Source organism: Tiliqua scincoides, chromosome 6, assembly GCF_035046505.1.
Source record: "Tiliqua scincoides isolate rTilSci1 chromosome 6, rTilSci1.hap2, whole genome shotgun sequence".
Lineage (NCBI taxonomy): Eukaryota > Metazoa > Chordata > Lepidosauria > Squamata > Scincidae > Tiliqua > Tiliqua scincoides.
This window is the reverse complement of record NC_089826.1, coordinates 38,602,681-38,628,650: the sequence shown is the minus strand read 5'-3', so window position 1 is coordinate 38,628,650 and position 25,970 is coordinate 38,602,681. Positions and strand designations below refer to the sequence as shown.

The following is a 25,970-nucleotide window of genomic DNA, read 5'->3' as shown; positions in this document are numbered from 1 at the left end:
AGAACTTTGGAAACATGCAGCGAACACAGAAGGTGGCAGCCTCGGAGTGGAGGGAGAAGAGGGTGGGGCAGCAGCAGCCACTCACACAGCTGAGCAGCTCCTGTTTCTTCTGCTTTAAAAAAGCGCAGAAGACGGGCTCGTATTCTGCCCAGGGGTGTGACTCCGAGAGGACATCCCGCGCCTCCCCTTTGAGTTCATGGTGCCTCCCTAAGGAGCTGTGCCTCACAGTTTGAATAACACTGATGTAAAGGAAAGCCGGTGAAGAAATGCATGAGATTGAAAGCTTTGGCCTCTGTCCTAAAATGTTTTTAAAGAATGCAATAACACAGGACAGCATCATTTTTTCAAGTTATGTCAGAATTAACCTCTGCTAACTGGACAAAGAGAGACTTTTTTAAGTGGCACTTCACTTATCTTTAGCAGAAGAAAAGTCACTGTTCCTATGAACCTCAGCATCTTTTCTAGCTGCTGTTTACCGATGTTTCTTCTGCAACCTTTTAGATAGTGAACTTTTGGAATAGGGAACTATGCATTTAGCTATGTAAATCTCTTTGTGAATTTTTTTTGGGGAGGGTGGTTGAAAAGCAGAATATAAATATTCATCACCATTCTGTTTGTACAGGACACTTCAGGTCAAAGACAGCCTCAAACAGTTTGGCAAGCATTCACAAAACCAATACTGCAGCACTCCGTAAAAGAGTTCAGTAGCCTTTTGAAATAGCTTTTATTTTTATAAGCTGAAGACTGCCAGGGAACCTACAGCATGTTCCCACTATTGCCCCTTACCCCATCCTTTGTTTTACCATTTAGTCTGATGAAGAACCTTAGTTGAAAGTTTGCTGCTTGATACCTTATGTTTTGGTTTGCCTCAATCTTACTTTGGATTGTGAATTTTAATTCTAACGGACCACCACCAACCATCTTCTGAATCATAGTTTATTTTTTGCAGGGGTTGCCTAACTTGACTATGGTGAATTTCCTTAAGTTATGAAAAGAACTCTTATTCTTTCTTTACTCCTTACTAAAATAACATAAATGGGGATGATGACAAAGGCCTGCACTTAGAAAGAGGTAGGTGTGTGATCATTCCATCTCCTGGCCCAGACAAGATGCACAAAAAAGAGGGGGTAGAAAGAAGAGCATGAGCGCTAACACATACTGATATCTTCCTACTTTTGGTCCATTCCAACCACTCAGCAGCTTCTGTAAGGCTTCAGTCTCTAAACCAGGCAGGCTGCTGCAAAAGCCTTTTTAAATGAATTGCCATTACAGAAGAGCAACATGTCAGGGTAGCCAGGTCCATTTGTGACTTGCTTGTCCTCATGTCTGAGTTCCACTTAGGTAAGAGATCCTGGCAAGCCCCTCTGTTGAGACTGGCATGCAAAAGCTGATTGGGCATCTCAGGTCAAGGGGAAAGCAGTGGTGCTCAGGTGACCATTAAATCATCCAATTGGACAAGTCATATTATCAACCCTACCTTTTTTATGGTCATGGACACTTGTGTGTGCCTAGTCCACCAATGGAAAACAGTTGCCTTTTTAAGGAAAGGGACACAACCACCTACCTTATTGCACTGTGGGTATATGAACCAGGCCCTGGAATGTCCAGTTTGCTTTTTAAGAGCCTATGGATTTGGACAGGCTTCTTACTCTGGGAGAAATGTTCATCCAAACTAGCCTATTTCTGACTGGCCTTCCTAGCCAAGGGTAGAGGCAGAGAAAGCTACTGTTTTTCCCAGTATAGCCTAGTTTGATGAACAGGAAGAGAAAAGCAAGAGAGAAAAGGCCACTGCTAACCACTAGATGCTGCACTCATTCTGCCCTTCTCTCTTATTTTCTGTCAAAAAGACTCATGCTCCTTTCAATATCTGCATGTGTACCATTCGAGGTTAATCTTACACTTGGGAGATATAATCTTGTTTATTGAGTATTTCCTCTTAACAGTGTCTTCTACTTACCTTTCCTGAAGTAAATTTCAAAGGCAAAAAGATGAGTTTCTATTTTGTTCTTCACCAAATTCTTCAATGGAGTTAAAAACTTAATGGCTTCCTCCAAAGGTGCTTCAACCTGAAAAACACAGTAATATTTGTCAGAGCAAGGAAGGAAAGAGACATACTTGTCAAACAAGAGTTACAATTAGAGAGAACCAGAACTCAATGATTTCTAATATTTAGGGCTAGCAGTGACAAACAACAGGTTTAACTCCAACACATGCGACACAGATAACTGTCATCTAGTGCACCCATTTACTTTCTTCCTTATGTGCAAAAGGCTGCCAGTTATACTTATGGGGAGAAAATCTTTGGGAATGTGCCAAGGTGAAAAGTGCTGAAGCAATACTGGGCCTCCATCTCTACTGATCATCTACTGAATGATCTGCTCCTCACGGACAGGGATCCACTGTCTTCTAATACTGAGATCCATTCAGTATATAAATTCTCCCTCCACTCTCACACTATGCCTATCATTATTGCCTGTATACTTACATACAGAAAATACAGCCATCAAACATATGGTCAAATGCTAATACATCTGAATAATTGTTTCCCTCTCTTTCTATTCCTATCTTGCTAAGGAAAATGATAAGCATGCTGGCAATCAAGAAAATTCCAAAGCCATTGACAAATCCAAGTGTTTTCTCCTGGTAAAATTAGAACAGAAGTAATCTTCTTTCCTCCACATTTGGTTAGCTACAAATCAAAAGTTGATCCTCCAAAACTTATTTTAGGGCCTCAGCTTTGGTAACTAACCAAGAACTAAATAATAAATGAGTTAACTGGGGGTTGTGGCATAAATACTCTTAAAGCACTGAAGGGGAATTACTTTTAAATGTGTACTTCAATATATCTTTTCAAACAATTCAACAGGAATTTGTATTCTACTTTTTGAATACCTTTGCTAGCTTCTCAGGAATAAGCTCTTCTTTTGGTCCTCCAACTTCTTCATCATCATCATCCTTCTTCTTTTTCTGATTTCTTTGCTGTTTCTCTTTTTCAGCATTCTTTTTCTCTTCCTCTAGCTGAGCTTTTTTCTGTGCTCTCCTCTGTTTATTACGTAGCTTCTTTAACTCTTTATCAGACATGTTTGCTTTACATAAAAATGATTACAAATAGATTATGCATAGAACATTCCATGTTGATCAATAGTTTCTTGCAGTTCAAATTATCTATTGCAATTTCCTAGTCCAAATCCTTTCTATTTCCAAACTGTAGTCCAAAACTGGGTTGCCTGAAAAGTTACACAGTAGCCTATCTAAAGTATTCACCTTCAATGATATACACTGTCAAAAGACAAGTGTTTAACTTTTTCCTTTCTCCAAACATTAAAGAACATCTACCAGAACTTGAATCAATTCAGCCTTTAATTTGTGAAGATTTTCAGACACATGTGGGAATATTCATCCATGTGAATATTTGGTGGAAAAAAAACACCATATAAAAGTTAATACTCTGAAGTTTTTGAACACTTAGAACTTTTCTTTTAAATGCAGCATACTACATACATTTGCCTGTCCTAACTTAAAACACCTCCTTTAAAGATGATGAAGACCACATAGCACATACACAAAGCTAAGACTCCACAAAGGTTACAATGAGTACTAGGAGAACTTGTACCTGTATCTGCCTCATGCTCTTTATTCTCATCTGTCAGAGGATTATCATGAAGTTTCAAGTATATTTCTATGGCAATTCTTGCTGCCTTAAAATAAAATGGGTGTTGCCGAAGTACATCTTCTAGTTTCAGTAGGTCCACATAAGATCGAAGTGTAATTTTCCTCATACAATACGTGTGGAAGTCAAACTGATCATCTGTGATTTCTACAAAATGCTAACACATCACAAAGTTATTTAGCAAGCATCAGCAACAAACTGGGTTATCTTAGAACAGTGTTTCCCAAACTGTGGGTTGTGAGTCAATTTTGGCGGGTCACAGAAGTTTTTTGAAACATTAAAAATCAAAGTTTGCAAGCACCCTTGCCCAGTTTGCAGAAGAAAACGGTTAGCTGGAATGCTAACCTCTGGTATGAGGTAATCATATTAAAATTGAAATGTCACATTTTCCAATTTTCTCTAGTTGTAAATCACATGTGAACCCAGTTCCAGCCTTTTGTCTGGCCTGCAAGTGCTTAACTACACATCTTGCTCTCCAGTTCAGCCTTCTGGGTACCCTGGAGTGACTGCAAAGATTTGGGGGAACAGTCCTTGAACTCAAATTTCTAGGGAATAGCATGTGTATAGACATTTGCTATATGTAAGGTCTCTAGCAGCCTTGGGAGCACAGGACCCCAATTATTAATTAATAATTTATTAGTTATTGATAATAAATAAAAACATTTCCTTTTTTTGTCTAGTAAAGCTATGTGGGTCATGATAGATTGCCGATTTTAAAAGTGGTCCTGTGTTCCAAGTGCTAAAACATTTGGAAAGCACTGTCTTGGAACACATCTCTCGGAAATGACGACAAGCTTTCTAAAACATCAGGAACAAAGCTAAATGCTGTTACTTTTCTCAGTATACCAACCATGCAAGTAACAAGCGCGTGTCCAATGTAGTCTTGTCATGTTTGACTCTTGCAGAACACACAACAAAGTGTTCTATCACATCTTAACCACTTGTGGTATAAGCTTTAATTGATGTTTCTGCATAAAGTTTGACATACTTCAAATATTCTAAGAAAACTGAATTGAGGAGGGCTTTGGAAATATACACGCTGTAAAAAAACTGCAGATTTTTAAAGATATACTTCTGCACCAAAGTAATAATACAGGATTGCTTCGGAAGCTGCTCTTTTCTAATAGCACATTTTGATACACCTAATCAGAACCAAGAATTTCAGGCTTGACTTGCATGGGCATCAGCACACAACACACATGTCTTCTTTCCCAGAAAATCAGTGTGATGAAGTAGCACTTGCTCCCAAAGTAAAATAGCCACTTCAGGGGCAAAACCCTACTTAGCAGGGTGACTTTCAGGACAAATACAGTGGGTGGGGGCAGAAATCAACTTCTCCCTCAAGCATGTTCCAGTTCTAACTGGGATTGCTACCCTACGAGGCTGTGTTTAAGGAAAAATTCTGGATGGAAGTGTTCCCCCACAGCACACATTTACAAGCTTGTACAGTTTGGCTCATAGTATGCTAAATGCTTATCCAATGCAGTCTTCAGAATGCACCAGAAATTGCAGATTTTAGATAGAATAATTATGGAATGCAATGTTCGAATACACATGAATGCTTTTTAAAAAGTTAATGACTCAATTCAAGAGCAATCCTAAACAATTATTTGTCAATTAGGAGCATCCCAGCAGGTTCACACAATTCCACCACTCTTCCCCTCTTGGGTTCTCTCCATCATTTGCTGTCTTCCCTTAACCACAGTTTTCCATGATACCTGAATTAGCAAACTATGGGACATCTTGCTTCAAAGTCATGGTTTGAGATGGATTTGCAAGTTGGAGGAAAGTATGTTCTCCAGTGTTTTATGAATGTGAAGCTGAAAAGTGGTATATAAATATTCTTAATAATATGGTGATCCCCGCAATGCCTGCAAGTCAAGTCAATTTGGATTTCATGGCAAGCTGTGGTTAGCAAAAATCAGGAGATGGAAGAAGAAGCACACATGTGAAAGGGGATGCGTGCTTGAACCTATGGGGATGCTCTCAAATGCCAAACTATGATTTGGTGCTACATCTGAATTGAGCCTGTTCTTTCTAAACTTTGAATGTTCATGCAGCAATCACTTTCCAATGATTCTAAAGAAAAAAAGAGTTTGGTAACTTACAGCGCAATCCTATCTTGCGCTGGAACAGGCAGGCCAGGAGGCCTGCACTGTATCCAGCCCAAGATTGGGGCCAGAAGCGGCTCATCTGGAGGTAAGGAGAAACTCTTCCCCTTACCCCCAGGTAAGACACCACAGCCCCAATGGGTCTTCTCAGACTTGCGCTACCTCAGGAGATAGCAGAAGTCCGAGAAGAATGAAGCAGCTTCAAGCCACTCCGTGCTGCTCAGGGAACAGGGTTGGGAGCTGGCATAATAGCTGGGTCCCAGCCCCGCCTCCCACTCCCTGCCTATGGGACTGCCCTCCGCCTCCCCTCCTGCCTCCTCCCCAGACCCCTGCTTCAGCTGAGCTTGGCTGATGCAACCATCCCTCTCCAAGCTGGCACGGAGGCTGGATACCGTCTCTCTGGGCTGGCGCACATCCCTGCACTGGTCCAGCTAACTCCCGAGGAGGCACAAATGTACTTTATGGCATGTTTGCAACCCTCCTGGGCCGGTGTAAGGGACTTGTGCCAGCCTAACTCAAGGTTAGAATTGTGACACCTTGCAAAATTCTGGTTTCAAGCACTGTAAAGGGAAATAAAGCATAGCCACAAGGAGGTACCCTAATCAAGGTTTAGAAAACCACAGTATGTAACTAGCATAAGCTCTTAAGGTCCAAAACAGAACATTTAACAAAACCAAGCACTACCCTTGAGAATGGACATCCAGAAAGTATTGATTTCATTAGGTACTTACTCTCTCAATTTCGTGGCATTTTTTAAGTGCTTCTCCGAATTTATTCATTGTTTTATAAGCCTGGGCACATTCTGTCTGGAACCACATGCACTGCATTTCATTCAAGTTTTCCACTGCTGATGTTCCTTCCTAGAAATGAAATTTTAGAATATTTCAAAGCTCTGTAAATTACTACATATATTCAGTTTCTAATATAAAAATAATTTAATTAGAAGTGACATTTCGATTTGTTTTTTCAGTAAACATGAATCCAGTCTTCAAGCAAGACAAAGGGCAGTGTTAACAGCTGAGGCTATTTGTCAGTAAAGTTTTGCAGTATGAAACTCTCATGAGACAACACACAGAATCATAGAGTGCTTGGTCACACAAGGTTATCTAGTTCACCCCCTTATCTGTAGGAGGAAATTCTTCTACAGCATCTCTAGCAGGTGCCTGTCTCTTGAAGTTCTCCAGTGAGGGAGCATCTACCAACTCCCTTGGTAATTGGTTCTACTGCTAAACCATGCTTATCTTACATGTACTTGTGTCCAAATACAAGAGATCAAGAAGATATTTAAGCTTTATAAGAGATGTGTGTAAGATCTGTGCAATCTTAAGCACACTTGCACAGCAGTTAGTCCCACTCCCAGAAATGGGAATTACTCCAAGGCAAGAATGTATAGAATTGCAGCCTGACAACTGAAATGCTTGTGGTCACTGAATTACCCCTGCTAATTGGGTAAGAGGCACTTTTTCAAGTGGGTGCTCCTTTTTTTAGCAGGGGGAGAGTAACTGGCCCACCTTACCCCAGCACTGTCTGTTCTAGTGGCTGTCTGCTGGTATTCATTTGCATTTTTTTAGATTGTGAGCCCTTGGGACAGGAGCCATTTAGTTATTTGATTTTTCTCTGTAAACCGCTTTGTGAACTTTTAGTTGAAAAGCGGTATATAAATACCGTTAATAATAGTAATAATAACAACAACAATAACAATAATAATAATTACACTGCACAGAAGAATCACAGAGAAATAGCTGTCATATTTTGACACCCAAGAAACCCTTGAAAGATTATCAGTAACTCAACAACATACAATGCTTTCAAAACCAATGGCTGAGACTCTGATTACAGTTTTTAAAGTAAACTATAGTAAGCTGAACTAACCCTTGTAAACTTAGAACACATTTCTTCTGCTTCTTTGATCAAGTTGGCTTTCAACATGTATTTTGCACATTTGGAATTTATAAACCTGTCTGCTGTGTCCAGAGCTTGAGCCTCATCCATCCATCTTGCAGCCTCTTTTATGTTTCCAGCATGCTTGAAAAACAAAAATAAGCTCAATCATTTCAACATGCCTTATTCTACTCCTTGATGCAAGTTATAAATGTAAAGTTAAGCTAAGGAAGATACAAATGACAATGCTCAGTCCTCCACCTTAACAATGATTATAAAAATTCCCAACATAAAATCCAAATGCTGCTTTTGAAAAATTTAGAGACTTCTGCTTGTAAAAAATACAACAGAGTTTTGACTCTTTTTTTTTTTTTTGGCACATGCAATCTTGTACACTCTCCCTCGGTTTCTGGTTGATTTCCAAGCTCAATTCAAATTACTGGTTATTACTTGTAAAGTCTTGAACAATATGGGACCAGGATGTTTCAGCAGGTGTGACTGGCAAGTATGCAGGAAAGGGCCTTCTGGGTAGTGGCACCCAACTTCAGAACTCTATCCCTAAAATGCTTGCTAAGCTCCCTCCCTACTGGCGCTGAGATGCAAAGTGGACCAATTCTGAATTCTTTTGATTGGAATATTATCTGGATTTTTGCCATCCTTTTTTTGTATGCTAACTTTCTTGTGCTCTATATCCATTGTTGCTTCTCTATTAAATTTTGATTCTATTTTACTGTTATGTTTAATTTTGCTTCTTAGCTGCCAAGTTGGTTTGACTGGGAAGGGTTTATTAGTCAGTTATGGTTAGCCTTCCCTGTAAGTTGCACTGCCATGCAGCTGGAGTCTGAAGCCCCGTGCTCTGCCCAAAGCTTTATGACCATGCTTTCTTTCTCAGCGCTCCACTGATATCAACACTGAGTACTCTGGATGCCAGCAGCCCTCTATAGGACTTTGCATAGTCCCCAAACGAAACAAGAGGGAATATTGGTTATGGTTCCAAGAATTTTGCCAAAGGTGCAGAACAGGTATCTGAAGGAATGGTAAAGGTCCAAGGAGATGAGTAACAGTTGGCTAATAGAGCAGAGAAACCACAGAAGACATGCAGTATAAGGTAATGACCTCCACTCTATAACCAATGGCAGTAATCTCCCTTATATTTGCAACCTTCGCCATAACTTGTGGACACATTTCCAAGTTTTTCTCTAAAATCACAATGACTTTAGAGCTAGCATTATTAGTGATAGTAGGAGAAGCAGCAGAGATTGCACATTTTAAAATTTTAAGTATACGAGGACATTAAATTCTGAAATAGTCTTGGATACTTCCAACAAACATGCACTGCAGGTACATGGAAAACACACACAGCCCGGGCTATCAACCAAGAATCTCTCGATTCTTGAGATACGATGAGCTGGAACAGCTAAGAGGGATAGTTTTATGGTACTAGTTCATTACAGTAACAAAAAGAATTACCTTATAGATTTTAGCCTTCACAAGGAACAGTTCTATTAAGGTGGGTGTACTTTCTATTGCAGCATTTATATATTCCAGAGCTATAGATGGTTGACCAATTTTGTCATAATGCTGTGCCAAGTAATACTGGACCCATAGTAAAGTTGTTGGAGGTTCTTCTTTACCATCATCTATTGGAAGAAATATTTATTTGATAGTAAATTGTGCAAGAAGGAAACTAGTGGTGTTCCAAGATGATTTGCTACTGCTGTCCAAACAACTATTCCTGACTCTCTTAAACAGGCAAGAACTTTTTATACACATAAACCAAGTTCAGAGGGAATATGAAGCTCTAGTTTCAACATCATGGTTTGAGTTTCCAGGCATGTAACAAACCATGGTGTAGAATGCCTTGAATACTTTTAATCCCCATATGAGAAAACTCCACTCCTTGAAGTTATGAAAGTTCCTATCTCTTCATGATGTGGAGCAATGGCCCTGTGGTAAAAATTGGATTTTTTCAACCATTCTAAGCCCCCAGTGACCTCTGATGTCTCAGCATCCAAATAGAGGCTAAGACATCTGCCTGCAATATCTCTGCCCTTATTACTTCAGCATCATTACAGAAGCACCACATGACATTCCAGAAAAATCTGATGTGGATTCCATGTCTTTATGCCTGAAGTTCCCCAGAAACAAAAGATGCTGGTTAATCTCCTGCTGATAAGTGCCCATCCAGGTTGCCAAGCCCACCTAGTTAAGCAAAGCAATAGGATGAATTGTCCAAATGGTCCATGCTATCTTAATTGGATGACCCGATGATATCAACAAACTAAGGATTTTTTTTTTTAAGGAACACACATGGAGATGTTTTCTGTTGGTTGCCTCTAGTCTGCCTCTGATGTGCCATCTCTGTGTATTAGTGAAAGTTGCTCAGAGATGTAGCGACTGGACCCCATTCCTCTTTGTCTTTAACCATGTAAAGTAGCCATGGGCAAGAAAATATCTAGCAACATACATTCAATAATTTTATTTTTATTGCTTGCCTGCCTTTCTAAGATCGTGCCAACTTTGCCAAACTGTTTTATTTGCCTGCTTTTTCTTTGATCTGTGTCATTCTTTTTTGATGCTTTGACTCCCATTTCTTGTATTTTCCCTTGTTTATTCAGACCTTTAATAAACTCATTTTTACTGATTACATGTCTAGCCTCCATTTATTAAGGAGCAGGTTAGCCATGCTTCCGCAGACTGTCCAGTTCTCATTACTGTTTGACTTTGTATAAGTGGGGAATCCCTGGATTTTGGGAACTCCTTTAAATGTCAGTGAGCAAGTTTCCACGATGGCCTCTCTCTCCCTGGCTTTTTTCTGCTTTGGTAGTGGCAAAAGAGACCTATCAAATCCCCCCACATGAAGCTTGGGAGAGAAAAGAGGAGGAAGCAAGGGGTAGGAAGACTGTTGCTAACTGCTAAGCAATGCACCTGCTTCCTATACACATCTTCTTCCTCCACAGGCCCTAACTGTGGTTTACCAATGGTCTATGAGGCACACATTAGCATGAATTGTGGTTAATAGATCAACTTTAAGCATTATGGTTAATAAATTAACTCTAAATCATGGTTTCAAACCCTGCTTTGTGAGCAGGGTCACAGCAAAAGCAATGGTTTAGCTAACACAAAACCATGGTTTGCTTATGTCTGAGCCAAGCCATTGCCTCAGTGATAAGAAAATAGCATCTAGCTGAACACAGGAAACTTACAGCTGATATATTATGATTGTTAACAATTACTTCATTTTATGTATACACTCTTTTTTCTAAGAGTATTGCATATAAAATATAAAGTGGCTAGTGAGCTGTACCCTCCCACTACACAGCCATTTCACAAAGCATAGTTTCAAGCATGTTTTAATGTTAGTGAGTTGGTAGAGTGTTCTAGCCCACAACTGACACCATAAATTGAGAACAACCCAGCTCCTTTGCACTGCAGCAGCAGCTTGGAGAAGGGACACTGTATGTGTGCACATATAAGCAACACAGTACTTCTACACTATAAAAGTAGGATAGGTTTGGTTCCTCATACCTGACCCCATGCAGATGTAAAGCCCAGACAGATTACTGAAATCCCTGAATTGGTTCCTTGTAAGGTCCCCTGGGAAACATGATGTACGTTAGAAAGAAAGCTCAGTTTTCTATTTTAAGAGACGAGGGATTTGGAGAATCAAGAGTCTGGAGAAAGCAGACCCTGTGCTCTTTGAGTACTGGCACTCTTGTGGCCCTTAAAAACACTATGTCCTGCCAAAAACAGCCAGGTTCCAATTATGAAGTTTGCATCATCTAAAATCTGAGTAATTGGAGTATAGCTGATAGTTACGCCCTATAAGAGAAAGTTCATCACCTGATACTCAATAAGAACTAGAAAAAACTGGGAGCCTCTTTCAAGTAAGTGGCAATTCCCTTTCTCAAGTATGATTTATGATATATTTTTGATGCATCCTTAGATTAGAGATGGGGTAAGTTAAGGAAGAGATTTCTTTTCAATTAATAATGTTTTAATTGCAGGTCATTATTCAGTTTGATTGTAGATTTTGATCCCCTCCTTCTCCCTCTATAAAAGGGAACTCCCTTTGCCCCAAGAGTGGGAGAACATGAGTAGGTGTAAGCTGGAAGGTCAGCAAATCATTGACAGATTTGACTCAACGTGGTTCCCCCAACCTGCACTGAGCCTGGATCAGACCTGTAGCCCTCTAAAAGGAGCAGAGATCTGGTCGCAACTGGAGGGCTACAGGGGCCAAGATCCATGGATTTCATTATCTGCAGGTTTCAGTATCCATGGGGGTGGGGGAACGTACCCTCCTCCCTGCAGATACTGAGGCACCATCAATATATTAAAGTATCACTTTAACCAATTTCTTCCTCCCTTGGAGCTGAATTACTCTCTAGCTTTAAGAACAGGTAACATATCCCACCTGCCACAAATCCCTCGATTTTCCTAGGAGAAATTGCATTGATATATTCAACAGTAATACTTCTGCTTCTATCATATATAATTGTATTCTGTTTCTTTTAATATTTGATACCAGCGTTTTCAATCTCACTCAATAAATTCATTGTTTCTAATCAAGTGAACTCTATGTTACTTTCTAATGGCCTATGGATACAGTATAGGAATGGGAATGAGAGGGTCACAGGAGGGAAGCCACGCCAGATATTCCAGAGAGAGCCTACTGTCCACCCCCTTCTTACCCATCTATCATCCTGATAAGTATATTACTAGCAATATTAATAATGATATACTTGCTGAATATTAGTGTTGTAAAACTCACCATTTGGATTAAATAATCTGCAGTTTTTCAAAGACGTTTCATACCCTACCACCAGTTCTTCTATGATTGCCACCTATAATTATAAGACAATTATAAAGCATCTACCAAAACTTTAGGAGAACACAGACTACAGGATCATTGTGCCTCCACAAAATTCTAAATCATGAGAACACATGTAATTAGAAGTAAAATAAATATCTAGTTCCCTGGTCAACCATGCCACTCTGCCCCTTTTTGGTGGACAATGGGCTAGGCTGCACCTGAACAACCCACAAAATGGGCTCCAAAAAATCTCACTGTCATAGCCACTATCCCCACCTACACTTCTCCTGCCTACGGTCCGACGCTGGGAATCCAATAGGTACTCTTCCAGAGTCAAATCTAACCCTGGGGTCTCCAGTTACTGATCTAAATTCTAGACCAGTGGTTCCCAAACTGTGGGTTGGGACCCAGTGGTGGGTTGCAACCTGATTTTTGGTGAGTAGCCAAAGTGTGATGGAAAGATCAGATAACTGCCTCAAGCCCCAAGGCTATTCAAAAATCAGATACTTTAGCCACTAATTACCCTGCAAAGAGCTCAGCTTCTGCAGTTTGCAAGATAGCTGCTAATTGCCCTGCAAAGAACTGAGCACCTGAAGTTTAGAAGCATGTACAAATATTGGGAGATAAATGTTTGAGGGTCTTTTTCTGGTTATTACTTATAAATAAATAAAAATTATCTCTTTCTAGGTGTCCTTTATTTAAAAGTCTGATAAACCTAGGTGAGTCATAGAGTGTTGTTTTAAAAAGTGGGACCCAGTGATAAAAAGTTTGGGAACCACTGTTCTAGACAGTACGTGCTGGATGCAATCAATAGCTTAAGCTTAACATGGGGTTTCAGGATATGGACAGTCAAGTGTCTTAACAACATATCAAGTGACAGTGCTCAAAGTGAGACCTGACAGAACAGGAGTTCAACATGTAATCTAAGGGATCTTGCAAACAAATATGGTTTTGTGAAACTAAGGGCCCAATCCTATCCAACTTTCTAGCACCAGTGCAGCCACAATGCAGCCCCAAGGTAAGGGAACAAATGTTCCCATACCTTGAGGAGGCCTCTGTGACTGCCTCCCTACTACAGGATGCAGTGCACACCCCACTGGCACAGCAGCACCGACACTGGAAAATTGGATAGGATTGGACCCTAAGTCTTTCACAAATGTCAAATGTTTGTTGCAGCAGCAGAGAGTCCTATTTTACATTAAAATTCTACTTTCCTGCATATAAGGAATTTGATACAGGGGCTCAGTCAAGCAGCAGGTTCCTATGTTCCAGATAATACATTTCTTTACTAGAGCATGGAATATGCAAGCATAGAGGATTCTTGTGGGGAAAAAATTCTATCCCTGCTAGCACCTGAACAACAGGATCAAAGACAAGGATTCTTCAATCAATCATCTCGACCTCCTCGATTGCAGCATTTGTTCTTGCCCCACCCACTATCTTCTTCATCCCCAGTAAACGCATACACACAATTCCTGTAAATCAATAGATGTTTTCTGGGATCCATGTTCTAGTATGAAAACAAAATTACACATGCTAAATATTTGGAGGGTTTAGGCTTGTGCACAACTATTAAGCAAAGCAGAATGCTAGAATTACCTTTTCTTTATCTTTGTATAATGATCTCAATGTATTAAAGACTGGTGGACAACCTTTGCTGAAATTCATCCTCAGAAATTTGTCCAAACATTCCTTAAATTTATCACCTTGAAAAGAAACGGGTATGAATTTAGTAACATTAAAGTCAAACTATACATGACTTTAAGCATTGGCCCTGGCATGCTGATTTTTTCCAACATAAATTGTACATGTGTGCATGGGGGGAGGGTGGCATGCAATCTGAATTGTAAATGTAAATCTAACCCCTGCTGCAGTTCCAGTTGAATGTCATCTCCCCATGAGTGTCATTTGCCCTGAAATGAAAGCTTCCATTGACTCCAATGGGGGCTTTATCTCCAAGGTAAGCAGTACACGCAAAGGACAGGGGCATAATCCAGGTGGAATAGGCATAAAACCCTGCTACACTATGTTCCTGATCTGGATCCCCTTCCTTCATGTATGCTATTTACACAAGAAAAACTAAGCCTGTTGGTGCCAGTGATGTGATTCAAGTCATTTATTGTTTGGACTTTAGGTTATTTCTTTGCTTTTAATACGGAGAACATCTGCAGAGCAATTTTAAATTTTGAAAAAAACTTTCAAAAATCCACATTTTCACATGATGACCAGAGTTGGAAAGAGTATGAACCTCTACTATTTGAGGGGCTGGGTGGAGGGAAGAGGTACACATACTTGATGGTGCCAAATCATTGTAATCAAGTTTGGATTTCTACTTTGCCTTCTATTAGCAGTACACCTTCTACCATGGTAATGAGTGTATCATAGCATCAGAAATAAGCAGAAAATAGTCTGCTAACAAATGAACTGTCTCTAGTACTTTATGTTCACAGCTAGAACACAGAAGATAAAATGTGGAAGTCATTGCCAACTGACTGATGAGAAGACGACTCATGAAAGAAGATTCTAATGTAACTAATTCTACTCAGACCCCCCCCCCCCCACAAAAAAAGCTCACCAGACAGGAAGTTTAAAGGCAGTCTTCTTGGAACCAGTCCCCTGGGGTATTTAGTCCAGGCTTCTTCATAGATCTTGAACCGCTCTAACATGTTAGCTAAGAGAACAATATCAAGTTAATTGCAAACCAAGATTTATTTGGAGTAACAAAAATACTTGTTAATGTGGTTTCAAATTAACACGTGTGCATTTCAGATGATGTCTTTCAGTGCTCCAAAGTGCTTAAGCACAGGGGCAGTAGAGTCACATGTTTAACAGCTATTTGTCATGTAAAACCAAAACTACTTTGGAAACCTAGGTTTACCCTTTCCCCTAAATTTCAAGAGCAGCCTCCTCTGCAGCATGAACACCTGTTTGAAAAAATCAAGTCTCACTTGCTAGCTTTGTCTGGCTTGGCATTGCATGCATTATTTTTTTAAACTGGATTTCATTGAGAAGGTTTCCACGTACAAACTAGTTTAGCACACGCTCAGGTATAAATAACAACAGAAGTGGAGGAATCATAGAAGTGGAGGAATCCAGATCTTTGTTTGCATGTCATTTGTACAAGAGTCTGAGATCCTCCTGATTCAGATATCATGTGGAACTATGGTTTTATTTTGATTCTACCCTAAGATCCTGAAGGTTCTTTACATGGTTTAGAACAGGCTGGGATTCGGTGAACATGGCAAATTTCAATTTGTTCTAACCAAGATACATTAGAATTCCCATAGGACATGCATCACAATCTTACAAGTATTTACTCTGAAGTAAGTCCCACTGTGGGGCATATTCTGAGGAAAGCATTGGATCAATGCCTTAACATTTCACACCTATCTTACTTAGTCCAAGCTATATCGTTACCTGGTTTAAGTGCCTTTTCTAAGCCTTTGTAATAAGCCCAGTTTTCAGGATTTCTTTCTTGCAATCCTCTATATATCTCAGCTGCTTCTTCCAGCCTACAGAGTTGTAACAGAAGTTCTCCTGTTAAAAATGCAGAATTAAATCAACTGTGAGATGTTTAATAAATATTACATAAAACAAATGTATATTCTAATCTAACCCAACATGAAGCAAACCCTCAAAACAGAGCAGCTTTGCATTTATATCCTATTTTTTCCAGAGTCAAGGCAGGACTCGAAGCAGCCTGCATAGAGCTCCTTATACCAAAATTTGGTCCTAACACAACCATAAGATTTACTTGTATCAAGCTACGCAAGAAACCAAAGGGGGAAAAAATTCTACCACAGCCCAATATGCCCATGTGAGATAAATCAGTTGCCTCTTAATAAAAAGCCAAGAATATTTATATCCTACTAAGATTATGTGCACATATTGTCTACCTTGTCCAAAAATATCTGCTGTCAAAATTTGCTATAGTATTTCCTTCACCATGTTCTCCTGTTAGCATTCAGGAATTTTGCTATGAACTTGTAATAGTGCAGCTGGTATCTGGCATATGGCCACTCCTAACATCCAAACAGCAGCAAAGTTATTATTTAAAGAAGAGCAGCGGAAGTCTGGGGCGTGCTGTCTGGATGCCATTAGGGACTGGATGAAAGCCAATAAGCTGAAACTAAATCCTGAAAAGACAGAGGTTCTCCTGGTCAAGAAAACTTCAGTGCAAGTACTGAATTATCTACCAACTCTGTAAGGGGTTGCACTCCCTTTACAAGAACAGTTCTCCTGCACTCTCAGCTCTCTCTGGAAAACCAGGTAACATCAGTTGCTAGAAGTGCATTCACCCAGCTTAGGCTGGTGTGCCAACTAAGACCATACTTGAGCCGTTTGGACCTGGTTATGGTGACCCATGCTTTAGTAACCTCAAGCCTGAAATGCACTCTGTGTGCGGCTACCCTCAAACAATTTGGAGATTTAGTTTAGAATGCTGTGGCTCAAGTGGTGACAAGGTCCAGACATTATGACTCAGCTGGACCATTGCTTCAACAGCTACACTGGTTGTCCATTTGCTTCTGGTCCCAGTTCAAGGTGCTAGTTCTAACCATCAGAAGAGCTGCATGCTATGGATGATTGGGGGATAGGATTTGGCTGCCTGACTATCCAAGATTGTTCACTGTTGCATTCAGCAAGTTAGTAAGCTTCAAATTTCAGGCATAGTGTTTAAGAATTTATACAATTTTCTTTCTGGAATGAACATTGTGTGGCTATAAAGGGAATGCTTCTATTAGGAAGAATGAATACAGGTCCAACCTCCTAATTTGCAGATTCGGGACCTGCGGATTTGACTCACCCACAATTTAAATATGGATTTAACTCATTCACTCACTCACAAGCTGCCTCTATGGGCCTCAGAAAGGGTCCCAGTTGTGATCAGAATTAGGTTGCAGTCATGTTCAAAGGCCCTATAGGACTACAGCACACAGATTTCATTAGCTGCAGGTTTCAGTAACTGCGGGGGATCCAGAAATGGATCCCCTGTGGATACTCAGGCCCAATATCGCAGAAAAGTTGATCACCCTGTCACAACTGAAAAATATGCTTGTCTATACTAAGCATTTATAATTGTCATGTATGCTATGCCATAATCATTGTCCTGTTTGAATGAATTGAGTAGATTTTTGTTTCAATTGCATTTAGCTTTACGGGCAAAGACAGAGAGAAAGTAGTATGGAAAATGAACTAGGATTTTGCGGAAAGAAAAACCACACTGGACTTTTGCCATGATATAAAAGAATAATGGTTATATGGCCCCACTGATATTGTTATTCAAGAACTCTGTCTAAGAAGGAGGATGACAACCATCGTGCCACAATGAGTGGGGATGGACTGGCAAGGTGCCACTGTCAGTCTGACCTAGACAGGACTTTCCAGAAATGTAAACATCTGTGTCATTATCCATAACCACCTCACTATGCTGATACAAGCTAGAAGTAAAAACCAACAGCCCTAGGGAAAACACTGCACAAAGACAACAGAAATTAGAGACAACCTTCATTACACCAGAGAAGTCCATCACCAGCAACAAGAATCTAAATCGCAGTGCACTGGCAGTCCTTACATTGGCCACTTAACTTATGTGCATGGGAGTGTGTGAGCAATAATAGATAAATTGCTAAATCTGGAATATGATGGTATTTGCTAGTTTGATGCTATGTCTAATTATAAGGAAGCAAAGCTTACTATTGCCACTTTAGAAAAAATTAAAAACATTTAACCAACTTTATCTATTGCTGCACTTCTAAAATACAGTATATTAAAATTGTATTGAATCAATTCGATCAGTTACAATTTTGATCAAATATATCAATTGCCGTGCTAAGTTTAATAAATCAGATTAACTGCTAATTTACGTGTGGTCTCTGTACTCCTCCCCTTAAAGATTTCTATGACTCTCTTGAAAACAATTATTTTGTTTTACAATTACTACTACCTTTACTTAATGTAAGAGAAATATAGTATCATTTTCAAGCCGCTCATCAAAACCAGAAGAGCACTTGACATCCACCTTACTTTTATCTTCATCTTTTGACTTATTTCTTTCAAGTAGTTCTCCTATCACACTCTATTACTATTCTGTATGTGAAAGTACCAAATAAGCATGTTTTATAGCATAAGGTGGCAAACAGGGTAGCACATTGTCTGAAAACTGAGGTTTGTACTCCTTTAGGAGTAATCCTTAATGGTCAGCTGCCCATCAACCCTGGCTCTTTCTTTGGCTAATGGCTACTGACTGAACCACAGCGCCTTCTTTTGCTCCTGACACTTTGGAATGAGAAGTCACGAGGGAAGAAGGAAATGAGAGAGCAGTAGACACTACAGAGGTGAGCTAGAATATCGCCAACTCTAGTTCACTGCTCTCTCATGGGTCACATCCCCTACCTTTTCAAAAGGAATGAGGAGCAAGAAGTGGTGGTGACAGCCACCATCAAATGTAAGGAACCAGCCAAGGGGGAGAGAGCACCGGCCGGGAGGGGGGGATGGGGAGATATGGGGAACACTGGCATGCAAGTGCACAGGCAGAGCAGAAGACATCATTCTACTGCTGTCAGATGTAGCAGGTTGGCAGTCCAGGCCACTGCCCACCACTACACTGCTGATTTACATCACAGCACTATCGCTGGTAATCTATAAAATTTCTCCAGGATGAATCTGTGAGCAGCAAGCTAGATTCCTCTTGGACTGTGCTGGTTGATTCAGCTCCCAAGAAATTGATAACTGATTTCCATGTGATATTGGGGTGTCAACTTTCTTTCTGGCAGGGTTCCAGTGACTTTAACAGATGTATGACAGTAATAACTCTGTTGTTACAGCAATGGGGAAAAGTACCACCAATTTTCCTTGAGATACAGCTGTTAAAGCTGCAGTAGTTCCAAACCTCAACAAAACACTGGCAATTGAACATGTTATGGATCTACGTCAAGAAGTGAACTGATATAGTCGTTTTTAGTTCTAATTCTCCATGTCAGTGGGTGATCTGTCCACAACAATCAGTCCCTGAACACTCAGAAATCATGGGAGATCTTGAGAAGATTGAAAGGCGCAGGGGACACTCCAGACGCTAACTGACCATGAACACAGCTATTTATTTTCCACAACAAGCAATAAAGGAATTCTATACCTAAGCCTTCATGCTCATCTGACATACAAGGTTGCTTTGCCAGAGCAATCTATAGCTTTGATGGTGAAGAGATTGGAGGATGGCATTTAGTCCCTTTTCTTTGTTGTGACATTGATCTAGGATGGCATTGAGTCCCTTTTCTTTGTTGTGACATTGATCTAGGCTTGTGTATGAGGGAAGTCCTCCTCCAACAGAGCATCGTTTACTCCTGAACTTTTTCTCACTCCCCCACCTAAGGCTCAACAACTCAACCAAACAAGCAACAGTGCAAGCACAGGGAATCAAGAGCTGCTGGCTCTCTGCTGACAGGACTTGGAAAGCCTCAGAGATTCGGAAGCTTTCAGAGTATGACCAGCAGGGAGTTAGGCAGCCCCTGATTCCCTGCACCTGCACTGTTTCAACCAAGATTCCCCTGAGTTGAAGCAATAGGCACAGGCGCTCAAGGCAATCAACATGGAAGCAGTAGGAAGAGAGCAGTAGCAAGTCACGTGAAGGTGGGTGGCAGTTAATGTGGATGACTGAGCTGATGGATGACTGATGGCGAAGACAGCAAAGAGCTAAATTATGCTGCCAGAAAGTCGCAGATTGAAATCAAATGCGATAAAAAGCGAATGGAAGCTGACGGGGGCCCAGAATGCTGCCACTGCTCCTTTGCCACCCTGGACCCCTGCCAGGTATGCCTCTGGAGAGCACTGGTACTCAAATGATACAGAAGCCTGATGTGGAGACACACACCCCAAAACAAAAAAGGCTCTGTCCTACCAAGGAACAGAAGCCCTTCTCCTTTCCCAACGCAAATTGTCTATGAAGAAAAGGAGAGGCGACTTCATTTTTCCTCTAGCTAGGAGTTTGCAGAAGAACCCAAGCCCCTTTCCCCCCAAAATCTAGTTCTGGTTTTCCACAACTTCCTTCCAGCACAAGTGAAAAAAATTGTTTACTCACTAGAAAATTACTCTCCCTGGCCACAGGGCAAGAAGGCAAACAAATTTATTGGAACTTGTCAATTAGCAACATAACATGCAGAAAAATACATTCTACTTCAACCAATTAACTATGCAATCAGTCATTAGCATCCTTCAGTCTTAGAAGACTATGGTATAGTGCTCTGAAAAGTGGTTCTGGAACAGTGTCCTCTCCAGTGCGCGAAGCCTGGGTAAAGCAGATATGGAGGATAGACTGTTACCCACAGCAAATCCCCCCTCTCCACGTCGCTGAAATGGTCCAATGGAAAGGCAGAAGCCAATACAGTTGGTTCCAGCAGCGCCGCAGGAGTTGCCAGAACGTGACTGTGTTCAGCCATGAACTGCCTCAGGGACTCCGGATTTTGCCTCAAGGTTGACTCCTGAAGTCTTTTCCATAACTGGATATAGCTACAAGGCAGTGGAAGTTTGGGATCAGAGTTTTCCTTCTCTCAGATGAGCAGTGGCTGGCTGTTTAGTCACCTCTTACAACAAGTACAGCCAAACTGAGGGCCTAATCTTATCCCCAGCCCCCAGGGGACGCAAATCAGTCAGCAACTATCAGAATTTACAATACAGTGCAAGACCCATCACTGCAGACAGGTTTGGGAACAAAAGCATCCTGAAGAATTAGTTACCTTTAGTTTCTTCAACAGCTAATTTGTCACAGATTTGCTTTTCATAGGTGCTCAGATGATCTAAAGCTTCTTTATACAGTCCTGCTTCCCGGAGAACTTGATTCTGATACAAGAGGAGCTCACTATACTCATAGTCTACTTTATCAGGAGATGTCTGCACAGGCAAGAAATAAAATGAAGTGTTCATTCTTTTACCATCAGCTTAATGCAGCTTAAAACATAAAAAAGTCCCAGTTCAGCAATAGCATTCTGAACACAGAAGTAGTTTGGAATGTATTGATTGCCAGATGTGATCCATTTGTGTCAAGGTGTGCTAATGCAATAAAGTTAACAATACACAGTTCCTAGATCTGAACAGGCAGTACCTCTTGTTGAATCAGGTTCACACATGCATCTGCCAAACACATGGCTAGCACTGTCTCCTCTGACAGTTGTGATACTTGGAGGGAGAAGTGCTCAACCAATGCATCCTCCTTCCTTAAGATGTACATTATCATAGTAAAAGCAGATAGCACAATCGAACAAACAGAACAATTTTGATATGTAGCTGGATGTACATGGCCACACACATAATTTCTAAATCAGGATACCATATTTAATGTTTCACTTCTAGTAAAAAGTTGTCTTGATACCTGTTGAGTCTTCCTAAACTCTTCCAAAATCTTTGCTGCCATTTCATAGTCTTCCAACAGATGATAAGCTATAGCATAGCCAATCCACGAAGCTCGCTGAGCAGGTCGAAGTTGGAGTAACTGATACCTAGTTTCCTGCATGACAGTTATAAAACATAAGTTTTCAAATTCTCATGGATTCATTACTGAAGCAACAAACCACAAATTTCATCAGAAAACTGATTACAGGTTGAGACTAATTATTCACGTGGGTTCCATAAAACAAATCAGAACTATAGCAAATCAGAACTATAGCAAATCAAGTTTCTTTGCTCCAGTGATTGAAAAACAGCCTTGCTGACCTTTTGACTCTAAGGTCATTAAGACAATCCATCAGCACTTCACTCAGCCCCAACCTTCACCAATGCAAAATGATCATTTCTTTTACGTGCTGGGGGAAGGGAGGGGTCCGAAGGAGAGAGAAGGATTGATGGATTGTTAGCCTGCTGCCCTCTCCCTCTCTCTCTCATTAAGGAGGCTGTTGTTGAATGCCTGTTCAGTTTTTAGAACTGATTTTAAAGGGATGCATTTTTCCCCTTCTCCAGGGATCAGCACATTCCTTCTCATTTGCAGGGGCCATTCGTGTTCAGTCAAATCCGCGTATAAAAAATCCGTGTATAAATAGGTTGGAACTGTACTGGGTTCCTTTTTAAAGAAGTGTCAGGATGTCAAAAACCAAGAACTGGCAATTTATACAGAATCTTTATACAATCAACTAAGGTCTAAAGCAGTGATCTCCAAAGTGGAGACCACTGTGTGCCGCCGGTAAAGGAATCCTTGACACAGACGGAGCTTACTGTTCCACCCACGGGCTTCTCCATTCTGCCGCACATTGCCTTCAATCTTCATGGCAACCACCCACTTCTGGAGTATGTTACCTGAGCAGCCTTTGCATCCAGATTTCCGGGCATGTGTGGCTGGCCACTGTGAAGGTCAGGGGCAATCAGCCACAGAATGGAAAGGCCCCTGGGCGAAACAGTAAGCTCCATTCACCCGGGGGAAGGATTGCAACAGGTACCAGATCCAGCCTGAGGGCTGGGGTTTGGCACCTGCTGTTCTAAAGCATGGGTGTCAAACCTAAGTCCCGCAGGCTGGATACGGCCCCCAGAAACTCTTTATCTGGCTCTCATGAGAACTGGGCTCTCTCTGCACCACTATCAGCTGCAAAGTGACACAATAGCAGAAGTGGCACTGCTGAAAGGGCAGTAGTGGGAGAACCCAATTATCATGATGGCCACCCTTTCAGCAGCACTGCTTCTGCTGAGTGTCACTGCTGAAAAGGGCAGCCTGAATGAAAACTGGGCTCTCCCAGTGCTGCCCTTTCAGCAGCACCATTTCTATCAAGGCACTGGGGAGGAGAGATGGAAGGAGGCCTCTAAAGGCAAGGAACAACACAGAAGAAGAGGCAGCCCAAGTGGGGTGAGGAAGGGAGAAGTTGCCAAGGTGCTGGGAGAGCCCAATTACCTCTCAGCTGGTGAGCTGTGAAGTGACGCCTTTGCAGAAGATGCAATGCTGAAATGGTAGCCCACTAGATAATTGGGCTCTCCCATATCTTGAAAATATGACCAAGGTTTGTATGTTCTCTTTTGACATGTGCAGATAATGAGTTCCTAAGTGAGAAAAATTGGCTTATTGCTCATCATCACCGGCTTAATAATGTCACTTCTGGCCCTGAATGCTATTTGGACCACTGCGTGAAACAAGTTTGGCACCCCGGTCTAAAGGATAATCTTGATTAATACTATGAAATTAATAATGTACATATGTTACACATACAAACAACTGTGTGCTTGCACAAGAGCAGGGACTAGTAAATTTCCTTTAGATTAAGGAGCCAGCCCAATAATTTAAGAGCTAGACCATTTTTTCAGCTTTCAGAGTTTTATGTTTTAACACTGGTCAAAAAAATCTCACATGTCATCACTGAATTGTATAAATTATCAAAAAGGTCAAAAGGCAGAATAAAGAAGTTATATCAAGAATGTTTGGTTGTTGGCTCTACACAGCTCTAGGGCTACAATCCTACACACACTTGCCAGGGAGTGAGTCCCAATGAATTCAACAGGCTTACTTCAGAGCAAACATGTGCTTTAATACAAGCTCTCTTCCTATCCCCTTTTTCTGACACTCGCACAGAGAGGGAGGGAAGAGACACATGTTCATACCTAGAGGACCCAATGAAGGAAGAGGAGTAACACCCCCCCTCCACCAGTGTTGGGTTCCTTCCATAATGTTCCCTCTTTCTCTGGCGCCGGTTCCTCCTATGCCTCCCCCTAACCAGACAGCTCTCACTGCTACTGCTTCTTTAACAATCAAGTTCAACTGCTCTAGTAGCTTAGGCAGTAGATGTCATCCTTTACAGGAAAAGTTGCTCCTTAACTCAGTTGCCCCAGAGACTTGCAACCTAATTGAACATAAAAATATTCTAGGATGACAAGTGGTGACCAAAAGAATAAAGCTAGAGCAAAATATTTAGTGAAGTTGCTAAGTATTAACATTCCAAGCTCAAGGAACATCACTGACAAGAACTATCAACCAGCAATGCACATCAAGGTAACAAGTCTGTCAGTGACATTAATAATCTTTAAAAGATTATGATAAAATCATTTTAGATCATAAACAAGGCAGGAAAGTTATTATTAATTTGGGATGGGAGGTGTTGTATCACAGAAAAACCACACATTTCTTTGGGCTGAACTACTACCATTTTATTTGATAATCTGGAAATAGCATTGTATACTTTAAACATGCAACGTTTTAGGTACTCAAAACAGCATCATTTCTGAAAAAATTTTGTACCAATGAAGACTATTAAGACAAAGAAGAAAGGCAAAAGATTCTGTTCTTCCTCATAAGTTTTGCTATGAAAACTAGTTACTGCACTTGTAAAGCACTGTTTCAAGGTATGTTCTCAACTCACCCTGTAACCTTCTAGATCCCTCATTTGAATTTGTAGCAAAGAGAGGTCTCTCAAGATTTGGAGATTGTCCTTATCCCATTTCAGTGCATTTCGGTAACATTTGATGGCTTCATCATATTTCTTGTCTGACCTCTGAAGAAGACCGTAGACATGCCAACCTGGAAACTTTAGTTAAGGGCCTCACAGTCACAGCAGCTATACAGCAACCTTATAGCAACTATGAAAGGTCATTCAAACTATTCTGTTAAGAGACAGACTATAGCAATGTTTTTGTCTAGAAGCTTGTACCAAGTATACCATATGAATAAGCATAATTCTACATTCGCACAGGATTAAGCACCCATCTGAATTTGGTATGCAATGATAAAGATAAGGCTTCCATCTTCAGAATGATGACAGATGCACTACTGCCTAAAACTGATGATCATTATCAGGGCAGTTGTTCTAGTAGCGACTGCCAAGTATGTAACACCACTTCAAACGTTTCACCAAAATTCCTTTCAGAATTAAACAAAAATGTTTGAGTTCTACAGTGTATATTCTACAAGACAGCCGTTTTAAACCATTTGCTTCTTTTAGAAACGAAATGCAGAATTTTGAAAGGATACAGACATGGCTTTTTAAGTCATTTCGTAAGCCCCTCCGCACGAGTTCATATGCCTCCTCTTTTTTACCTAAGCAATTTAATGTTAGTCCTTTCATGGCCAGGGTTTCTAAAAAAAGAAATTGAATAATCATCAAGTTATCAAACTACAAACATAAACTAGAAAACCTGAAATCGTTAAAAAAAATAGTTACTACTAAAATAAGAAGCTATCCTACATTCAGGTAGTCATGACTAACAATCCTATGCAGATCTACTCAGAAGTAAGCCCACTGCGTTCAGCGGGACCGACTGCTGGATAAGTATGTACGTGAATTGAAGCCTAAGTACCAATGAAATCAATTGTACTTAATTATGACTAACTGAATGAAGGAGATAACCTAGAGCAGTGGTTCTCCAACTTTTTAGAGACCCTTACAGGCTGCTCCTGATTTATAAATGCCAAGGGTAAGGCTATAATGGTGATTGGGCAGCAGTGCTCTGTCCCCCAAGTAGAGGCCTTTTTAACCCTTGATGTACATAGCCTAATCTGCCCTGTCAGTTTCGTGACATAACAAAAATTGGGTCACGA

General features: G+C 40.7%; 1 protein-coding gene across 1 annotated transcript in view; it reads right to left on the bottom strand.

Annotated features, from left to right (window-relative positions):
- The window catches only part of NAA15 (N-alpha-acetyltransferase 15, NatA auxiliary subunit), a 54,733-nt gene that overhangs the window by 11,335 nt on the left and 17,428 nt on the right, over nucleotides 1-25,970 (bottom strand). The window contains exons 3-16 of the mRNA XM_066632418.1: nucleotides 25,404-25,508; nucleotides 24,796-24,953; nucleotides 21,837-21,971; nucleotides 21,205-21,358; nucleotides 15,893-16,012; nucleotides 15,051-15,146; nucleotides 14,075-14,181; nucleotides 12,434-12,506; nucleotides 9,133-9,302; nucleotides 7,654-7,806; nucleotides 6,513-6,641; nucleotides 3,614-3,827; nucleotides 2,893-3,086; nucleotides 1,958-2,066 (exon numbers count right to left, since the gene is read on the bottom strand). Coding sequence (XP_066488515.1) covers nucleotides 1,958-2,066; nucleotides 2,893-3,086; nucleotides 3,614-3,827; nucleotides 6,513-6,641; nucleotides 7,654-7,806; nucleotides 9,133-9,302; nucleotides 12,434-12,506; nucleotides 14,075-14,181; nucleotides 15,051-15,146; nucleotides 15,893-16,012; nucleotides 21,205-21,358; nucleotides 21,837-21,971; nucleotides 24,796-24,953; nucleotides 25,404-25,508 — 1,917 coding nt within the window. The remainder of the gene's footprint in view (nucleotides 1-1,957; nucleotides 2,067-2,892; nucleotides 3,087-3,613; nucleotides 3,828-6,512; nucleotides 6,642-7,653; nucleotides 7,807-9,132; nucleotides 9,303-12,433; nucleotides 12,507-14,074; nucleotides 14,182-15,050; nucleotides 15,147-15,892; nucleotides 16,013-21,204; nucleotides 21,359-21,836; nucleotides 21,972-24,795; nucleotides 24,954-25,403; nucleotides 25,509-25,970) is intronic.